Here is a 19,828-nt window from a genome sequence, read left to right as displayed (position 1 = left end):
CCCTTTTTTGTTGTCAAACTACCTCTATAATAATATGTACATATACTTTATAGTTTGTGTTGGCAAAACTTCCAGTTAGATGATGAAATATGTTTCAGATCTGTTTTATTAACTGCTTAGGCTGTGGGAAATGCAGATCCAAATCATCTGTTCCAGTTCTGTTTTACATTGTTGTATTCCTGTCGTAGTAAAATATGAGCTTTGAAAGGCAGCACAGTGGAAAAACCCTGTGCAAGAACTCTCTGAATCAAAGATTTAAGTATGACTGTGTACACGTTGGCAGACTTCTATTTTGGGCAAGTGCATGTTGCTGTGAACTAATAGAGCAAGTCATATAAAACAGTGCTAAGCTATAAAAAGTGATGTGAAAACTGCATGGCAGAACTTAGATCTTGTAGTGATTTACAACTGGAAGGGTAGAACTGAGTTTGGCAAAAAGATGGATTTCAACTCACTATGAGGGGCTTTTTAAATGTTATTTTTATTTATTTTCCCTTTCCCCCTCTGAACAGTGTCAGTCCAATACTGTTGGTAGGTTTGTTCATTACATATGGACCAGAAAATCCAGTCGGGAGACAAAGGTGAATTGACACTGCAGAGGAGGACTTTGAGTAATGAAATTCTTGGATATGGAGAGACAGTCAGCTCTTCAAAGAGATTTAGATAACTGCTCAATATGGTGTAAGGAGTACAAAAATGAAAGAACAAATTGAGCCTCCTGTGCACAGAGAGCTGGAGAGGTTGAGGTGTGCAAAGAAGGACTTGAGAGCTAAGAAGTAGGATAAATGAAAACAGCAGGGGAGCATGAAGGCCAAGTACTTGAAATGAATAGGGAGGGAGAAAGGAGAAAACATCATAAATGCAAGGTACTAACAATGCCCAGGGAGTGGCAGATGATGAGAAAACCATTGAGAAACAATGGAGATTTTGGTGTTGGTATGGAAAATACCTCTGGTTTTGTTTGGAGCAGGCAGAAGCAAAACGTGGGGCTGTGTTACTTGGGACCCTCATCCCAAAGCACCAAAACTGTGGGGATTGTTGTAGCTCCTGAGATGTTTTAGCAAGGGCTGAGGAGGACCAGCCTTGCTGGGTAGGCTCTGCAGGGTCATTGTGCTGAGCAAAGAGAAGGCAGGTTTCCATCTGGAATTCATCTCTCCTTGCTCTTGTGTTGTGGTTCTCTCCCATTGTCTGTACCCCACCCACACTTAATTCTCAAATACTTGCTATTTTCTTGTGTGTGCATTCAGTGGAAATTTCCAGTAGACTGCCCGGACTGGTGCCCAGTTCATAGAATTTTTTCTTCTTTTCAGCATATTTAAATAGAAGATTCAGGTGTTTGCATGGGTAGTTTGGTGGATTTTGTTGTTATTGTTTTTACTCAATATGTGTCATTTCCAGTGTGCTAGAAGCAAATACCCCTAGTCATAACAGTGCTTATTTGAGCAACTGGATTTTTTTGGGCGCCTTGATATTTATTTTTTTTTTCAAACCTATGAACATTTAAATCATTGAATTTGAATCATAGAATGCTTTGTGTTGGAAGGGACCTTTGAAAGAGCATCTAGTCTACTTCCCCTTTGAACCCCTGAGTTCAAAACTAGAAGCTCCTTTAGCCCAGTCCCTCTCTGAGATACCTGAGCATGGACAGGGTGGTAGTAATTTAGTCAGGAAATGCCGTGGCCTTTCTTCTTCCTTGGTACAAGCCAAATTTATTCACTGTACAGTAATAACAATATTTAGCAGCTGTTTCACATTATTTATATTTACAAGTTATTACATATAACTATTGTTATTTCTAATCTCTGAGTCTATTTCCAGTCCACAAAATATTCTTAAGCTGCTGTGCTGACTTAAGAGTCTTCTTTAAGGGTGTTCTGTCAGTGGCTTTTTAAACTTCAAACATGTATACTGACAATACTGTTATTTTTAATGTTAAATTTTATTTTTAATATTTTCAAGAAAGTAGATGTTTGTCTTTCAGATTTAGTGCTTTTCCATATTCTTAAATTTGTCTGGCAGTGTTGTGGTATTAAATCAACTAGTTTGACTAGAAGTGAGACTTGCTATCTGCAAACAGAATATTTGGCCCCAGAAATCACAGGCACTTGATTTTAATAAGCTAACGTGTGCATCTGTTGACTCCTGCACTTAATAATCTCAGGGCAAAAATGTGGTCTGCTCAGGTTTTTGTGTAGCTAAAACTGCCCTAGATAAAAAAATAGGATCTGTATTTTTGCTTTTATACCTCCTAACCAAATCTTATCGCCAGAGTTTGTAGTGTTTGCTACTGGGCTATGGTTTCCCCTTGTCATGGGTCTAAGCTGAATTGAGTTACATTACCTTGAGAGTAAGTTGGACTTGATGATCTCAGAATGATCCCATGATTCTGTCAGTACTTCAGCCTACTCTATGTGGCTCTGATATGAAGTGAGTAGTAGCAATGTTGTGAGTTGCTTTAGAGAAAATTGTTACAGAAAGCTGAGAGTTGTTGGCCCTAACCATTTCTGGCTTGGTTACTTGACCAGTATAACATAACTGCTGTAGTTTGTCATTTATACTCTTTAGACAAGTACTGTCTTGTAGTGCTGTTCATGTGCAAAGTCCAGCAACCGTTGTAACACATTCTTGGGTTTGGGATTTAGACCCCAAATATAAATTTGCTGCAAGCCCCTTTAAGCCAGAGTTATCAGCCTTTGATAGATATCGCCAGGTCTCTGTATTCTTGGTCAGTGGTTTGCCATGTCTCACAACAACGTGAGTCTAAGCATGGAAGGAGCTAAAAAAATGTATCTGGTAAATAAATGCTGCAGTGGCAGCTGAGCTCTGCAGTTTTATGGCCAAAGTCAAAATTATAGTTTAATATTCTCACCAAGAACAGCTGAATGCAAAGTCTGGAACAGTTTAATGAGAAGTTTGAAGTCACACCACTTTGCGGGTGTTGGCCTTGTCAACAGCCCTAACAAGGCTATGGAAAATGCTTGGGTTCTGGTTTTGGCAGGCAAAGAGTAACCACAAAAAAATAGTTGCAGTGTAGTGTATTGTGGTGGAAGAATGAAGAGTCTGTGTTGTATTACTGGCTACATGCTCTTAAAATCTTTGTGTGTTTCACTTTGCTGTCTTCATTAGTTTACTTTGCCTAACTCCATTGTGGAACAAATTCACCTCTAAAATTGGAGCTAGTAGTTAAGATGGAACTGAGGAACTGACTCAGAAGAATTAGTGAAGTTTTGCTTTGAAATTAATTGTCTTAGCTTTTCTTTTCTTTCCATTTTTTTTTAGCTCTCCCTATAGAAGATTAATGGGATAAAAATGTGAACACCTCATTTTCACTTCTAAAACTTCTGGTTAAAACACCAGGAAATACCAATAAAAAAAGATAAATGTGGGTATTTGTTATTACAAGTGCAGTCTTGTGAGGCTCATAAATTAACTAATAGTTTCACATCAAGGCAGGGTAAAGGACATTGTCATTACAACTCTGGCCTTAAATTCAGGTGTGCTTCAGCATGCTCCTACATGTCAGAAGACTTAGTGATGGTATTTCTGTTAGTTTCTCTGCAGTGTGTGTTACCAGCATTTCTTTGTACTTAACATATTTTTGGGTAGTCTCAGTTACATTTCAACAAATATATTTTGTGTGCTTTGTTTTTTCTAGATGGCAAAGGTAGCAAGGTAAGGGCAGGGAATAGTGAGGACAATGATGAACAACCCAGCTCCTTCAATCTGGACTACTTTGTTTTCCCAGTGGTTTGTAACACTGTTGTCATAACTGTGCTGTGTCTTTGCTGATGTCCTTCAATGTCAGTTTTTAAGTTAAAATGGTAAGAGATAGATGGGCCTATTGTGGCCCTTTTTTACCTATTCATGCTTGTAGAGCTTCATGACAGACTGACAGAAAAAGCAGCTTCAAAAAGAGTGCAAAAGGCAGCATTGTTCTACATCCAGATCTACTTCAGCAGTCTTAGCCAAGCACTGACATAGCCAGAGCTCTTCTGGGCTATGTAAATCAGGAAAAATTCTCAGCAAACTTGCGTACTGCTGAGACATCCTTTCATGGGAACTATAGCCTGTGTGCATAATTACTTAAAAACAATAATAAAAGAGTAATAGTCCTATATGTTCTGAAATCCTCTAAAGGTGTATGATGTATGTTTTGTATCTTTCAGTGCATTTGATCCCAGTAAACCCTGTCAGGGAAGATGGGTTGCATCCTAAGAGCCGAAAAAGAATAATGCCTGACTTGCTGACTGAGCCTCCTGCCATAGATCCTGTTTATGAAGCTCGTGTTTACTGCAATATTCCCACCATTGCTGAGCGCAGCATGGAAGGTAAGCTTTGGGCATGCAAACCACTCTTGAGTTGCTCGTTTCTGTGTGCTGCCATTGGAAATGCTAACTTTGTGCACTGTCAGTTCTTTGGTGCTTGGAGAAGGTGCAGCAAACACCAGCTGGTTGCTGAATTACATTAAGTCATTCAAAATACGCTGTTCTTCCTTCCTTCCTTCCCTTTGGATCCTCTCTTTTGTTTTGATTTTTGGAAGTGGTTCTCTCTCCAGCCGATGGCCAGTTCTAGGTCTAAAATAGAAAGGGCTGGGAGAGTTGTAGGTATTTAATATTTGAATTGTAATGCTTTTTACAAGTGAGCTGCATTGCAAAGAGTTGACTTAGAACGCTGAAAAAAACTCCACAGAGGTAATTAATTTTGGAATTCCAAACCATTAGACATGGTCAGCTAGAAGGCATATTTCCGTTCTTTACCCTATAGCAGCTGCAGCAGCAGGGTAGTCTGAATGAATTCCCTCATTAGCATATCCCACTAATGCATAAAAAATAAATTATAAACGAGTGTATCAAAAAGCTGCAGATTAGACATGCTGCAAAATCCATCATTATGATGGAGTCTGGAAGACAGATATTATAAAAATGGAATAACCTTATTGCACTGGCAGAGTTCAGGGCTTGAATAATGTCTTGTGTGGTTGTTGGACTTCACATGTACTATGGACATGTGCTAAGAACCTCAGTCTTGTATAACTTGCCTTGCAATTTGAAGTGAAATCTTTCTTGGGCTACTGAGTTTGTTAGGGGTGGATTCTTTCATTGCAATACCAAAGCAATCAAGTTAATTATACCTCCTCTTCTATTAAAGAGAGTATATGCAGGTAACATATATTTCTCTTCCCCTCCTTTCCTCACTTTAGGTCATGCACCTCATTATTTTAAGCTGGTGTCGGTTCAAGTGTTGATTCGACATGGTGATAGGTATCCACTCTATGCCATTCCCAAGACAAAGAGACCTGACATTGACTGTATGTTGTTGCCTAGCAGGTAAAATTCTTGGATTTTGTCATTACTAAGTGCTTGTTTTGCTTGAGAATTATTTTTTTCCTCTTCAGGAAACAATTTGCGCAGCCTGAAGTACATTGTGACTTCTGAACTTCGTGTGTATTGTTATGGTTTGGAAAAACAATCTCTGTCAGTGGTGCACAATATTTTCTTTGAAAGGACTATTACCTGTTACCAGCTCAGACCAGAATAAGTTATCTGTATTTCTTTAAAAAGCAGAAGCTATTTAATTGAATATTTAGGTTGACATTCCTCTTAGCTAAGCTTCTACACAGTTTCAAAATATATGTGCAGTGTTTGAGAGAGTCTCTTCCATTTCAGCTCAGCATGAATACATACCTTTCATCTGAATACAAAAAGATCTCAGTTCATCACTGCCATAAGAAAACTGATATTTGTATTTTGTTATTATTTTTCTTTTACTTTTCAAAAAATAAGGGCTATCAAGGTTCTCTTAAATTAATTATTTATGTCAAAATTTGGGAAAAAAAATAGGATTTGTACATTTAACTCTTAGAATACTAGTTAAACAGAAAGTTCACTGTTTGCTCCCTGAAAACTACCCTGACCACTTACTGCCTAGAACTGTCACACATAAGTTATTTGTCTGACTGGTGTTAAAACATTTTTTTAATTTCTGTTTCAGTGTAGTGTGCTTCTGTCTAACATCATGTTTATGTAGCTTGCTGATGCCTCTTTTCATACCTGAACCACTTGGAGCTGTAGATATGATCTGAATTGCTTCTCTTCCTTGTGGAAGAGCCTTTCTTTTTTTTGTAGAAAGTTTACTGACTGATAAATATGAATTACAATATAGACTAGTAGAAATAAACAGTGATGATGTAAATCCCCAACCTTTGCCATAGCTTGCTTGATTGCATGTACTTTTTCTTCTTTTAAGTAGGATCTGTTGTGTTATGTTTTTGTTTTCCCAATAGAGGTTTTAACAGTGAACATACTGAATGCTTACAATTAAAAGAAAAATATCAAGAAAAACTCTCAGATCTATTAGCAAAACCTCTAGGCAAATCTACACCTTTATGCTGTTGTCCTCTCAGCAGTGTCAGGTGTGGAGATTTTGGTGACTGAGGCTTTGCATACCTGAATAGCTGCATTACTTAAGAAAGGAGGTGCAGTATGTATACATAGCAGAATAAATTCCCTTTTCGAGCATAGCATGGAATCTCCTGTTTTTTGTACTACACCAGAAAAGCAAGAACATTATTTCTTTATTCAGAATTGGCTTTACTCTGTCATGCTGAAACTGTTAATGCCACACTAAAGTGCGTTTCACCTCAGTGCCTGGGAAGACCATGGAGCAGATTCTCAAGGAATCAATTTTAAGGCACATGCAAGACAAGGAGATAATTTGAGACAGGCAGCATAGCTTTACTAAGGGCAGGTTGTGCCTGACCAATCTGGTGTCCTTCTACAGTGGAATGGCTGCAATGGTCAACAAGGGAAGACTGACTGATGTCATCCTCTTAGACTTCTGCAAGGCTTTCGATATGTACTGCGTTACATCCTTCTCTGTCAACTGGACAGACATGAATTTGAAGGGTGGACTGTTCAGTGGATAAGGAATTGGTTGAATAGATGCAGGCAGTGTTGTGGTAAATGGCTCTGTGTCCAGCTGGAGGCAAATGATGAGTAGTGTTCCTCAGGGCTGTATTAGGACCGGTGCTCTTTAGTATATTTATTAATAACATGGACAGTGCAATCAAGAGCAGCCCTGCAGAGAAGGACTTGGGGGTTCAGGTGGATGAAAAACTGGACCTGAACCAGCAGTGTGCTCTGGCATCCCAGAAGGCCAATACGCTGCTGCTCTTCTGTATTCACACTTCAGCTTCTACCAACACACTTGTTCTGTCAAGAAGTGGCATTTGGTGGTCTTATCTACCATCCTCCAAGACAAGTTTGATTTCCTTGAGAGGTGCCCACTGCAAACTGACTGGCTTTCTGAAATGAGATGTGCATTCCTGAGACTGCAGAGAGGAGACCAAGCTCTAGTTCTCACTGCCATATAATTGAGTGGGCAGTTAATTTCCCTAACAACATAGAAAATGAATTGTTTGCTAATAGCTGCGATAACATTTTTAATGACCTGCCTTTAAGAGGTGAGATTATTTTCAGCGTGAAATGCTAAGTAAAGAAATATGATCCAGATTTCTATTGGAGTTCTTAAAGGCTCTGATCTTCTGATCTTGCTTAATATTGGCCATGTTAGAATGGAAGTGACAAAGCTTTGTTGCAAAGATGTTAACTACAAGTGACAAAGTTTTGTGGTTGTATTACTCTACATTAAGTGCCACACGAGACCTCAGTTTTGTGTTTGTCAGAGAAGCTTTTATAGCTTTTTCCATTTCAGTTTAAGGCAAGGAATGCAACACGAAGGCCCTGGAGTCAGGAAAAACTATCCTTGAAAGACAAGGAACTAGTGCAGCTTTTGACACAGAATGAGCAAGTCAAGCAGTTAAGAGGGCAGAGTGTCAGGCTCTGAGGAGGCCACCAGGGTAGATACCCTTGGCACTTACTGATTTATGAAGCATGAGAACATGAGTGTATAGATGATACATCCCTCACCATTCACAGCCACTGAAAGACCTTGTCTCCTCCAGAACAAAGTTCATGTAAAAGACAATCTCCTGTTTTAGGACAGGAGAAAGATCAAAGGAGTTGGCTCTGCACCATTCTGTCCAGATGTGTTGGAGATGACCTTACTGAATAAAGCTGAAATTGTTCCTGTTTTGGCCATTGTTTGGAATTACTTTAGCATCAGGAAGCTATTTGCCACATTCGCCTGTCAGGCTTTGAGTCCTTTGTGATGCAAAGTTGGTGCTTGATTGTAAATGTATTTATATTTGAGAGTATGACAAGGTCTATAATTGCTTCCTTTGAACCAAAGGTTTCTTGATGCTGTACAGCTAAGTTAAGATGACATAGTCTGGCTTGGTTAAGCTTTTGGACTTAGACCATCAGATAAGCCTGCTGCTCATATGCAGGCTGCTCTTTATTTGACTTGGCATTCAGCTGATGGAATTCATTAATTAAGCAGATTATGCTACAGCCCCATGGACTTCTAATGGATATGCAAAAGAGCCTTGAGGTCACGCTTTGGTTTCGTGAATTATGGATTGTGACATATCAGTGTGGAATAAATATAAGCAAATGGATTAAATGCTTTGGAGATTTCTTCCATCTAAAACTTCAATTAATATTGTTATTATTATTTTCATTGTTCTAGATGCAAATTTCCAAAGGGAGCTGAATAATACACTTTTTTCCTCAAGAAAAGTAATTGAATGATATTATGAAAATCTTTGCATTGTAGTGTTTGCTTATGGGGGAATAAATTAATCTCCCACTTCTTATTTTTTTCCTTGTGCAGCTCACATTTACAGTGTCAAAAGGAAAAAATATTCAGTGTTTCTTCATTGAGTTTGTATGTGAGAGAGAGAGAAGAAATGCTTTTTGGAAGATGCTAAAATGATTTCAGAAGACTGCTATAATTTGATAGTAAACTGAGTTAATTAGCATATACTTTAAGGCACTTTGAGAGGTGTTGATGTTAATCATAAGAAGCTTAGCAACAAATAGTGGAATTTTAGGTTCAATATGCACATGTTTTGAAACTGCCAGAAAAATGAGATGGCAAAGTGTGGGAGAGGGAAGGCTCATACTGTGAGCTAAAGGAGATGTGGATTTGTCTTGGAGTGAGGTCAAAGTATGATCCAGACCAGAATTAGGTGAAGAAAGCTCTTCTGAGGCCTCTTCTGACTTCTCTAAAGACTAGGAAGAGCAGAAGTAGACTAAATTATAGAATCATAGGATGTTTGGGTTGGAAAGGACCTTGCAGATCATCCTGTTCCAAGCCCCTGCCAGGGGAACACTGCAGAGTTTGTTATGAAAATGTAAAAGCTGTGAGACCTTTAGGAATGTGTAATCCCAACAGTACTACTACTGCCTTAGGATCTCTTTTGTTGACTACAGTGATCTATTGTTGGGTTTAGTGGCTCTTTCCTTTCATTTGCCTTCTAAAAAGGAAATGGTGTAGCCCTTTGATCCAACACTGGTTTTCTCTAGAACTTCGCAGAAAACCGTGTTATTTTTGCTTGAAGTTATAACATACTTTTTTTTTCCATTTTAAGTAAAGAGAAAAGAGATTTTCTTTTGGTACAGTTCTCAGATAGAATATTGTATTGTGCAATTACAGAAAGGTGATGTTTGTGTGTCAGGAGCCTGGTGGGTGCCTGCTGTGGGTACATTTAGTCACCAAGTCACACTCTGAGGGGTCTGCAGCTCCTTGCTTGGTCCTCTCAGCTTTTGCCATACATTTTTGTATCTGAACTCCACAAGGAAAAAGGCAAGTTTTATTGAAGGATGTCAGCTCAATTCCTGGCAGAAATAGACATACTGTTCAAATAAGTGCACAGTGTGATTTCTTCCCATGTACACTGGTTGCACTGTAGCAATGAAGAGATGATATTTTAATGCTAAAGCTTTATAAGACCTTTACAGATAAGATATTTATATGTTGAGTCATTTAAATGTTGGCCCATTTTATTGCTATTGTATGAAAATTACAGTATTAAATCTGGGACTTATTATCCCAGTGTTTAGTTTGTAAATAACGGAAAGATAAACTGGATTAATTATTTGAGGGAATATAAACATTCTCAGTTTGGTTACAGATAAAATGTATTGTATTTTGCAAAAATGCAATCATTAAAAGGAAAATTAACAGACTTTAAATATGGGAAGCAAATTAGGAACTGTGACTATTGGTAGTGGGTTTAAGTGAAAAGCAATGTTCTGACAAAATCTGAAATCCTTATTGTACTAATACCTTTCCCAAATGTGGGAAATTGTCACTGTAATGTCCAGCAAATTACAAAAGGATATTTCTTTATCCCATTTTTATTTTCTGATTGCTTTTATGGGAATAACATTTTAAGGAGAATTCAGCCTTTTCAAATATACAACTGAGCAATTTCCTTTTGCTTCCTGCTGCAACAGCCCCAGCAGCCTCAGCCTTGTTGCCTAGCTACTCCATCTCCTGCGGCATCTGTAAATTGGCCAATTCAACAGGAGGATTCACATTCTAAATAAAAGAGTAATCGTGGGGCAGGAAGGGGAATGGTTTGTCAGCTAGCAGCCTGAGTGCTGCTGTAAATTTTGCTGCTGAGAAAAAGATGTTTATTTGCCCAGTTGTGCAGGGTTAATTTAGGAGAATTGCTGGTATGCTCAGAATTTGGTTCCATACCTGAGGATTACATTCAGGACAAAAGTATAGTGTAGCCTGAGCTGTCTGTCTCTTCCAGGCAGAATGGCTCTTCTTTCTATTGTGTGATTATTTCTTTTTCTTTTTTCCTCGCCTGGAATATATTTAACAAGTAGCAAGCTTTGAATTTTAATTCAGAAATGTGTCTCCCAGTCATATTTCATAATTCCCTTCTGCAAACATGTGCTTATCTTGTGCTTGCTTTAAATGTAGTGTAGTCCAAAGTTAAGTAACTTGCATCTACATCTCTATGTGACAAGCTGAATTAAGACACTGCAATGTAAATTCATCAGTCATCATACATTTTATAATTTTATCTTGGATGTTAATTTATCTTGCCACTTATTTTAGGGAAATCTTCTTGCTAAACATTGTTAAATTCTTTCCTTCTTTGCTTTCTTCCTTCCTATAAGTGATTTTTTTGCAGTTTTATTAACACAGGTTTGATTCAGTTAGAATTCTTTCAGGTTTTTCTAAGCAAAGCAGCAAAAGAAGTAGAATGGATAATACTTCTAGTTTGCTTTCACATGTATTCACAGAACTTGCTAATTAAGTAAATGGAGTTTAAAGAAAATTGTGATTGACAGTTGTTTCATCTGTAGAGTTTTGTAAAGTGCAAAATTTAGAAAATTGGTAGCTCAGCCTGCTACCTTTGTAATAAGCTTAAAAAGCCATTTGCTAATGGACTTATTTAATTTTCTCAAGTTAATTCTTCCATTTTTAGATTACTCTGCTGGGCTGTGAAAATAGTGCAACGTACAAAATGTTCTGTTTCAAATTCTCATCTGGAGCTGCAGTTTCTAATGTACAAGTGTACAACAGGAAACCTCCACTGCTTGAGAAAGGAACAGTGCCTGGTTTATGTATCTCTGCTCTGCAAATATTAATCTTCATTTGCTTTGTTAAAATTACAATATACTGAAGAAGCTGTGGATTTAGAATGTCATAAATTGGCTGAGCTTCCTGTTGGTTTGAAGTAAAAGTGAAAAAATTAATCTGATTTTTTTTTTGTCATGTTATGCCTTTTGTCTCATTGTGCATTTTTTTTATTACTGGCAGTTACACCATAATTTATTGTAACATTTTCCTTCCACGATTTCTTTTTTCTGAAGGCAAATGAAATACTGGAAAATTCAAGTTTTATAAAATAATATGGGCTACTTTTCTATTGACAGGCAGTGATTGCTATGAGACCTCCTGTCTGTGCTATCAGCATAGCTCTGCAGAGGTCCTCTTGGCTCTTCTACATAAGCATGGATGTCTTTGTCCCAGTAAACTTTGATTCCAGACTCTCAATACTACTTTAGTGGTGTTATTGCTCCCTCTGGTGGGTCCTGCAGCGCTATTGGTTTGGGTTTTTTTTTTTTTTTTTTTAGGTTTTAATATCAAAATAGTTTATCATTCCAGCAAATGTAATTATCAGCAATAAACACAGACTCCAGAGTTCTGTACAACATCTCTGACAGAATTTATCTGTCATATGTATGTGTATGTGTGTATAGATATTTAAGCAGCCTGAAAAAATATTAACCATATTCAAGCTTAGAGTCTGAAAAAAACCCTCACAAAATTAAAACAAAACCCACCTAGGGTACAGTAGGGTTCTGGACAGTTTCTGATTTAGTTCTGCACGAAAGTAGAGAGGTGAGTATGCGATATTTGGTAATTGTTGACATTTAACAAAGCAATCCATACGTATGCAATGTATTTCTACTGTAGGAATGTGACCATATATTTATTTTTTCAAGGTTCTGTTACATTGTGGGGTTTTTTGTATCTATAGCTTGCCACACAGCAGTAGCACAGTGAGCTGAGCCATAGAGTATTTGAAATCTGCTGAACAGTTTTGGAGATCTAAGCATTCTTTCACTGACTTGAGTTTTGTTCAGTGAGTTAACTTAGACATTTTCCTGTATATCTCTTTTCCAGCTGTATCCATGACTTGCCTTTTGGGGGTATCTTATCTCTAGGTGCCCAGCAGTGTTGGCCTCTTTCTTCCTGGGTAATAATACAATACCCAAAACAATGACTTCCAATTTTAATGGGGTCACTGGATACTACTTTCCAGGTACCACTTAATTGAGACTACATGTGCTCTCAGATTTGACACCAGAAATAATTAGAAATAAAGGTTGAAATTGTGATCATCATTGTATATTACAAAATTTGAGCATTCCTTCAAGATCATCTATTTAAAATACTGATCATTTAAACCCTTTTAGACTGTTAGTGCCTTTGGCCGTGCTGTTAAAGTGCAATGGTACTTCAGAAACTGGAGAAAAGTTTGGTTTTTTAAGGATTTTGTAAAAATTCATAACAGTATTAGTGACTGCGTTCAAAAAAAAACTCCAAAAGGTCTTTTCAAATTTCTTAACGAAAAGGTCTCATAATTTTAACATGACAAGACATCTGTTTCTCTGTAGCTCTTTGATAGATGGGAAGCAGTTAGATTTCTTTTGCATACTTGCAAAAGTCCTGAGTAAGAGCAGATGTTGTCTCAATGGGAAATAACATCACACCATGAAATTTCTGAGCTGACATACTTGGAATACTTGACTCTCTTGGGCTGTTTTCCCATATGCTTTTGGAAGGTTTCACATTTTGGTTTTTACTTCTCTAGGAAACCTTCTCATCCTCAGCTTGAAGCTTTCATTAAACATATGTCCAAAGGGTCTGCAGCCCAAATGGATGGCTCCCTGAGCAGCCTGCCTCGCTACCCCAGCCATTCCATGTGTGAAATGGGAGAGCTCACACAGACAGGTGAGTTTCCATAGCAGCTCTGTCTTGTCCTCTGCTCTGTTATATACAGTCTGCTTGACAAGGGACCTTCTATTTTTATTTATATTGAGATAAATGTTCTTTTTTATGGAAGCTTATCATATTGGTCATAGTTTAGGTTATGCTGGAATATGAATAAAGTGTTAGACTCTCTGCTTTAAAACTGGCAACAGTTGCAGAAAACTTACTAGCTTGACAATTCTGTTACAGACTGGTCAAGCTTGGCATCATTTTAACTTTGTTACAAGTCAGAGCACCTTTCCTTCAAGTTGCTTCAAACCACAAATTTACTTTGTTAACCTTGGGAAAAAGGGCACTGCTCAGTACTTCTTGGGGAAGATCTGGCGCTCTGTTCCCAACTGCTTTGTGATTCAGAGAGGCTCTGGAAGTGAGGGGCAATCACTTAGTGGCCTAGTGTTAACTGTGATGGAGCTTCTGTGTCCTCTACAAGAGATTCTGATGTAACAGAAAAACCTGATACTTGTATTTATGGAAATTCTTTGTACATCTGGTGCCTGTCAAATCCTCACGTGTTCTGGGATCCCACTGGAAGAAATACTAGGTCAGTGTCAAGACTTGCAAAGTGATATCAGGAGAAATTGAGGCAGGATACCATGAAACACTTCCTAACGCAGTGTGTTGTGCGTGAAATTGCACATGACACAGAGACTGTAGCTGAGCTGGTATTTGGGGGTTCCTGTTGCCTGTAGCAAGTCATATAGAGATGTTCCTAGTGCATAAAGGGTCCAAGTCTGTTGTTTTCCTGCTTTGAGAGGCTAACACAAGAAATACGGGTCTTGGAGTGAAGCTTTTGTGGTGTGAGAAAGATGCACACCTCTTGCTTTCCAGCTGGATAAAGGTAGAGCTTCACTGTAAGAATTACCAAGCAATGTAAATAGTTCCTGAAGGAAGTTTGATGTGATTGCCAGACCTCACCACTCTGTTTTGTGAGTTTGCACACTAATTCACATCCTGTGTATCTATCTCCTGACTGCTGGTGGTTTTACTGGATGCCATAATTTTTCAAGGAGCACAGCATTCTCTGTCTGAAAACCTGACTCATGTGCAGTCTGGGTCCATCTTCAAAACTACCTTAGTCATATTGTTATTCAGTCTGTGTCTTAGTCCAAGGAAGAAATATTAAACCACTAAGGTTTAAAACAAGTTTTATGGAAACAACTTTTTCTATCTGTATTTCAGTTTAGCTTCTAGAATCTGAGAGATACTAAAGAATAGAAGGTTTCTCATGATTTAGATGATTTTCCTAATAGTCAGTCATAAGTGAAGTTCAGTTTAGTAAGGTCACAACCTTTTAACTAATCATTTATTTATCAGTAAGGCTGCTAGCAGTACTTTTCCCCCCTGAAAACTAAGAACATTTCTAATCATGTGTTATAGTTTCTTTAAAAATTCTCTTTCAGGGGTTGTACAACACTTGCAAAATGGACAACTCCTACGAGAAATTTATATAAACAAACATAAACTGCTTCCTAGTGACTGGACAGCAAAACAGCTCTACTTGGAGACAACAGGGAAAAGTCGAACCCTGCAGAGTGCGTTGGCACTGCTCTACACCTTTCTGCCAGATTTTGACTGGAAGAAAATTAACATGAGACATCAGTGGAGCACCATTTTCTGCTCTGGGAGCTGTGACTGTCCTATGAGAAACCACTACCTAGAAGAGGAACAGCGCAGGCAGTACAGTTTACGGGTGAAAAACAATGATTTGGAGAAAATCTATGTGGATATGGCAAAGATTGTTGGCATTCCCACCAGGCAGCTGAGAGCTTCTAACCCAATAGATTCTCTCTTGTGCTATTTTTGTCACAATGCCACTTTTCCGTGTACCAAAACTGGCTGCATTGGTATGGAACACTTCAAAGTAATCAAGAGACATCAGTTGGAGGATGAGAGAGAAAGACAGGAAAAGAAACTCTATTTCTTATATGCACTATTGGCTACTCATCCTCTCCTCAACCAGACTGTTAATCGGCTGCAGCGTATTGCAGAAGGCAAGAAAGAAGAAGTATTTGCTCTCTACTCTGCACATGATGTCACATTGTCACCTGTTCTTAGTGCCTTGGGCATTACAGAGGCCAGATTTCCTCGGTTTGCTGCCAGATTAGTTTTTGAGCTGTGGCAGGATGGGAAGAGACTCAAAGAACACTTTATCCGCATCTTGTATAATGGTGCTGATGTCACATTCCAGACCTCATTTTGCAAGGATCATTATAAACGTTCCAACAAACCAATGTGCCCACTAGAAAAATTTGTCAGCTTTGTCAAGAGGGATATGTTCTTAATTTTTAACAGTACTAGTTACTATGATGTGAGCTGTGGCAGGATGGGAAGAGACTCAAAGAACACTTTATCCGCATCTTGTATAATGGTGCTGATGTCACATTCCAGACCTCATTTTGCAAGGATCATTATAAACGTTCCAACAAACCAATGTGCCCACTAGAAAAATTTGTCAGCTTTGTCAAGAGGGATATGTTCTTAATTTTTAACAGTACTAGTTACTATGATGCATGTAAGAGCCCTGTGGAAATAAAGTGTAAAGGAGGCAATGTTAACATGGGTCAGTAACATCTATTTTCTGGTTGAGACACAGCTCAGTTTTGTTTTTTCTTGTACTTCTATGTGTAAGTACAGAAGGATATTGCTTGGAACATTCTTCAGATAGTTTTATTTTCATTCAGGCTGCAGATGGTCTCCAACAGAACAACATACAGCGAGCGTTATATGTATGTGTACACTCACAAATGCTGTTAACTGTAATGATGAATCACATAGGCTACTGTGACCTGGATGTTGCTTGATAAAGGGTGAGAGAGCTTAGCCTTTGTGTCTCTGTATTCCACAGCAATACTTGGATATCATAAGTTTAAAACCAAAACTATTCTTTATTTCACCACTGTCTTGCAGTCCTTCTAAGCAGTTTGTGTCAGGGTCTTTATCAGTCCCAGGCATGTGCATTAAGGCATTAGTAAGGAATTCTTGAATTTCCTTACTCAAAAGAAGCCTTCTAATGTTATGGGGCAGGTCTTGAAAGCAAAGTGCATGTGCATATCTGTGCATACCTACCTGAGCATGTACCAGTGAGCATGTGCCTTTCTGACCTCACAGGCCTATAAATACTTGGCTATTGCCAGAGCCAGAAAAGGCTGTACTGGAAAATGGATACAAAACTCCGTTCTTGGATCGCACTTTCAGCACTTTGAATAGTTCAAACACAGTCTAGAGATATGTAAAGGTCTTGTGACATTAATATAGTTAGCAAACACTAACAGTGCCACTAAACTTTAGTGGGAAATTAGATTAGAAATCAGTTTTATGGTGAAGTGTTGGGCTCTTTCCCGTTGTGAACAAGTTCAAGCTGTTGTGCTATGGGAGAAGTCAGTGTTTTAGGAATTTGCTATGGTGTCTGCTTGAGACAGCTTGACAAAATACTGAGGAAATTTTTGTAGTTGAGTTAGTATTTTTATGGACTAGGAAGCTCTTATTTTGTAAGATCAGACTTGTACATATTGTACTGTGTGTATTTATAACACAGTAGATCTTTCTTACTTGTTTAGTTTGTAAAGACTTGTGAAGCTCACTTTTTAGGCATTTTTTCCCCTTGGTCAGGATGTTTAGACTTAAGAATAAACTATCTTTTATGGGTAATTTGAACCATGGATAGATATGAAAACTTGTACTTCAGACTGCTTTCATCTCTGTAGGAGTAAAAAATTAAGAACCAATTTTTAACAGAACTCAGAAATTTTACAATGGTGGAGGTTTTTTACATCTCTAGAAATAAATTCGTCTGTGACTTGTGATTCAATGGTGCTAGTTTATCAAAGAAGAAATAACTCAGCATAAGTTCTCTGACTATTGGCGTTCCACTCTCTGTTTTCAATGCTGCCTTTGAACATGTCTCTTTGAATAAAATTCTGAGGTCTCTTTGTATACTTGTGTGTTATGTTTGTTGTTACTTCCTTAGCTGTTTGCAGTACCAAGGTAAGTGTCTATTGTTTAACTGCTTGTTTCATTTGTAACTTCTGCACTTAGTATGTTCTGGGTCCCAGTCTGAGAAGGAGCAAGTAAATATTTCATGAATACTGAACTAGAAATCCTGATAGACTATTTAGGTCTTTTGTACCATATTAGAATGTGTAACTTCTGGAGATATTGCTATTTCATTCCTCAGTTCTGTTCTCTCTTCATCAGCATTTGCTTCACCATTGCTTCTAAACTTCTGTTGTGTTTAAAGAGGGTGGAAAGGTGGGTGCAGGGAATATTCATGATCTCTGCAGCATTGTTCATGACTACCACTCCCCTGCTGTCACTCCTTACTGCACAGACTCTGAAGAAAGGAATGATCCTTAACATAATGTTTTAAGAAAGTTAATGTGGGTGCTGGGTGACCTATAAAGAACAAACAAGTATACAGCATATAAATAGAGGAGCACAGGCTGAATGTAACTCTTTTGCATAGAGAAATGTATAGGAAAAGAGGTTTGTTGCCATAACACAATGTACCAAGGTGAAAGGAGGAGTGCACTTAGGAGTTACTCATGTCTTGTCTGTCAGTTTTTCTTGTGGCATCCAATCTGTAACAGTTTGTGCAATCAAGGCCATGTGTGTGCAGTATAGTCAAAAGGCACCTGTGTTACTTGGACTGTTTCCAGTCATTGCTTTTCCCTGCATGCTTTTGTCCTTCCTTTGAAGAAGAAACATGAAAATTAACAGCTAAGTAGCTTTTTCTGTTTCTTGGGGAAATGTAGATTGTTGCAGTGTATTCTTATGGTTTGCTTTCTTTAAACATATGTATACTTTGCTGCTAATTAAACTTCTCCAGAACTCTAACAGGTATGAATAGCTTTATACTGTTGCAGTATCTCTGCTGCCAGGACAGGTCTGGAATATCTCCAAGGATAGAGACTCCACAGCCTTTCCTTTATGTTCAGGTGGAACCTCCTGTGTTTCAGTTTGTGCCCCCACTGCTTCTTGTTCTATCACTGGGCACGACTGTGAAATCCCTCTGATTAATACTCTCCCTTCAGGTATTTATACACATTGAAGAGATTTCCCTGAGTCTTCTCTTCTCTAGGTTAAACAGACTCTGCTCTTCCTTCCTGTAAGAGGTGCTCCAGCCCCTTAATCATTTTGGCCCATCTGTGGGGACTATCAGTAGCTTCTTCTCTTGTCCTGGGTGTGATAAAGAGCATGATAGCTGCTTCAGCCAAATGGCCTTCCACTGTGGTCAGGGCACTGGCAAGAAACCTGGATTAGGTAGTTCAAGCAAAATTTGGAGCAGACTTTTCAAAGTTATTGAAGAGTTGGATTCTTCATATAGTTTAGATGACTGAAGAGGCAGATCAGCCACAACAAAAGGTTCTTTTTTTCCAGTCTTATTTTGTGCTTATGTCAGAAATAATTTTCCTTTTTCCCCAATAGCAGTCAGTGAGAACGAGAATTAATTTGCCATGTTGCTAACACCTGCTCCCCTGTCTGAGTCACTGGCTGGGCAGTGCCAGATCTCTAAGGTAAAAATAACAAAAAAGCAAAAGCTAATTTTTCATCTGTATATGCACAGTTCATTAAGCTTCGTTCATGTCTCCTACTCAGAGGAACTGTGGCAATGAAGGACTAGATCCATCTCCAGTACCACTGGAAATGCTAAAAGAAAGAGCTGCAGGACTGAGATCCTTCTCACAAACCTCTGACCTGGTTGTGGAGACAAAATGATAAGCAAACTGCATTATCAAACTTGATTAATCATTAGGTTTTGAAGTTTGACCTAATTTCTCATTCAATTTGCATTTCCAAGTGGATTTGTATTTGGATTAAGGTAACAAATTTAACTACCTGAAGAATGAAAAGAGGAATTAGTGGGAATTTATTTATCCTGGAATTGATGAATAGCCTTTCTATAGGGGTGCATAGCTGATTAGACTTACCAACTGAAAAACATTGACTTGTGCAGTTGCACAGTTTAATTGAATGACAGAGCAGGACTAAAAGCTGCTGTTTTAAGGAATGCTGTTTGAGATCTTGCTGTTGGCTTGAAATTGATGTAGGAGTGGGATGTTTGCTGTGTGCTAAACACAGTATTTAGAAACCGATGTTTGAACATGTTGAGCACTTGTAGTGTGAGTGAAATGCGTGTTGGTGTTTCCTCACAAAAGTCAGCACTGTGCTGGAAAATGAGCTGAAGTGTCATCTCTCGCTGTCTGTTCTCCCCTCCTATTTCTTTCAGTTCTGATAGGTATATTAGCTTCAGTTTCAAACGCTTCTTGCACACTCTGAATGCCGAATGGCTTGGTTTGTGCTGTGGGATTCTATTCTTGTATTTGGGAGTGGGTTAGAAAGCATCTAAATGCAAAATATTCGAGGGCAAAGTGGTCTGGGAAGAAGGTTCTCCGGGAGATGCTGT

At 38.4% G+C, this 19,828-nt stretch overlaps 1 protein-coding gene across 1 annotated transcript; it reads left to right on the top strand.

The window, feature by feature from the left end:
* Positions 1-4,169: 4,169 nt before the first annotated feature.
* Positions 4,170-17,409, top strand: PXYLP1 (2-phosphoxylose phosphatase 1; the record flags this gene model as incomplete). The annotated part of the gene is made up of 5 exons (XM_009073385.1): positions 4,170-4,328; positions 5,201-5,327; positions 13,247-13,386; positions 14,826-15,733; positions 17,393-17,409. Coding segments are annotated over exons 1-5 (1,289 nt in total), but the record flags the coding sequence as incomplete, so codon positions are not given.
* Positions 17,410-19,828: the final 2,419 nt, after the last annotated feature.

The sequence above is a fragment of the Acanthisitta chloris genome, unplaced genomic scaffold, assembly GCF_000695815.1.
Source record: "Acanthisitta chloris isolate BGI_N310 unplaced genomic scaffold, ASM69581v1 scaffold2354, whole genome shotgun sequence".
Classification (NCBI taxonomy): Eukaryota; Metazoa; Chordata; class Aves; order Passeriformes; family Acanthisittidae; genus Acanthisitta; species Acanthisitta chloris.
Note: the sequence above shows the minus strand (reverse complement) of the source record. Positions and strands in the feature narration are given on the sequence as shown.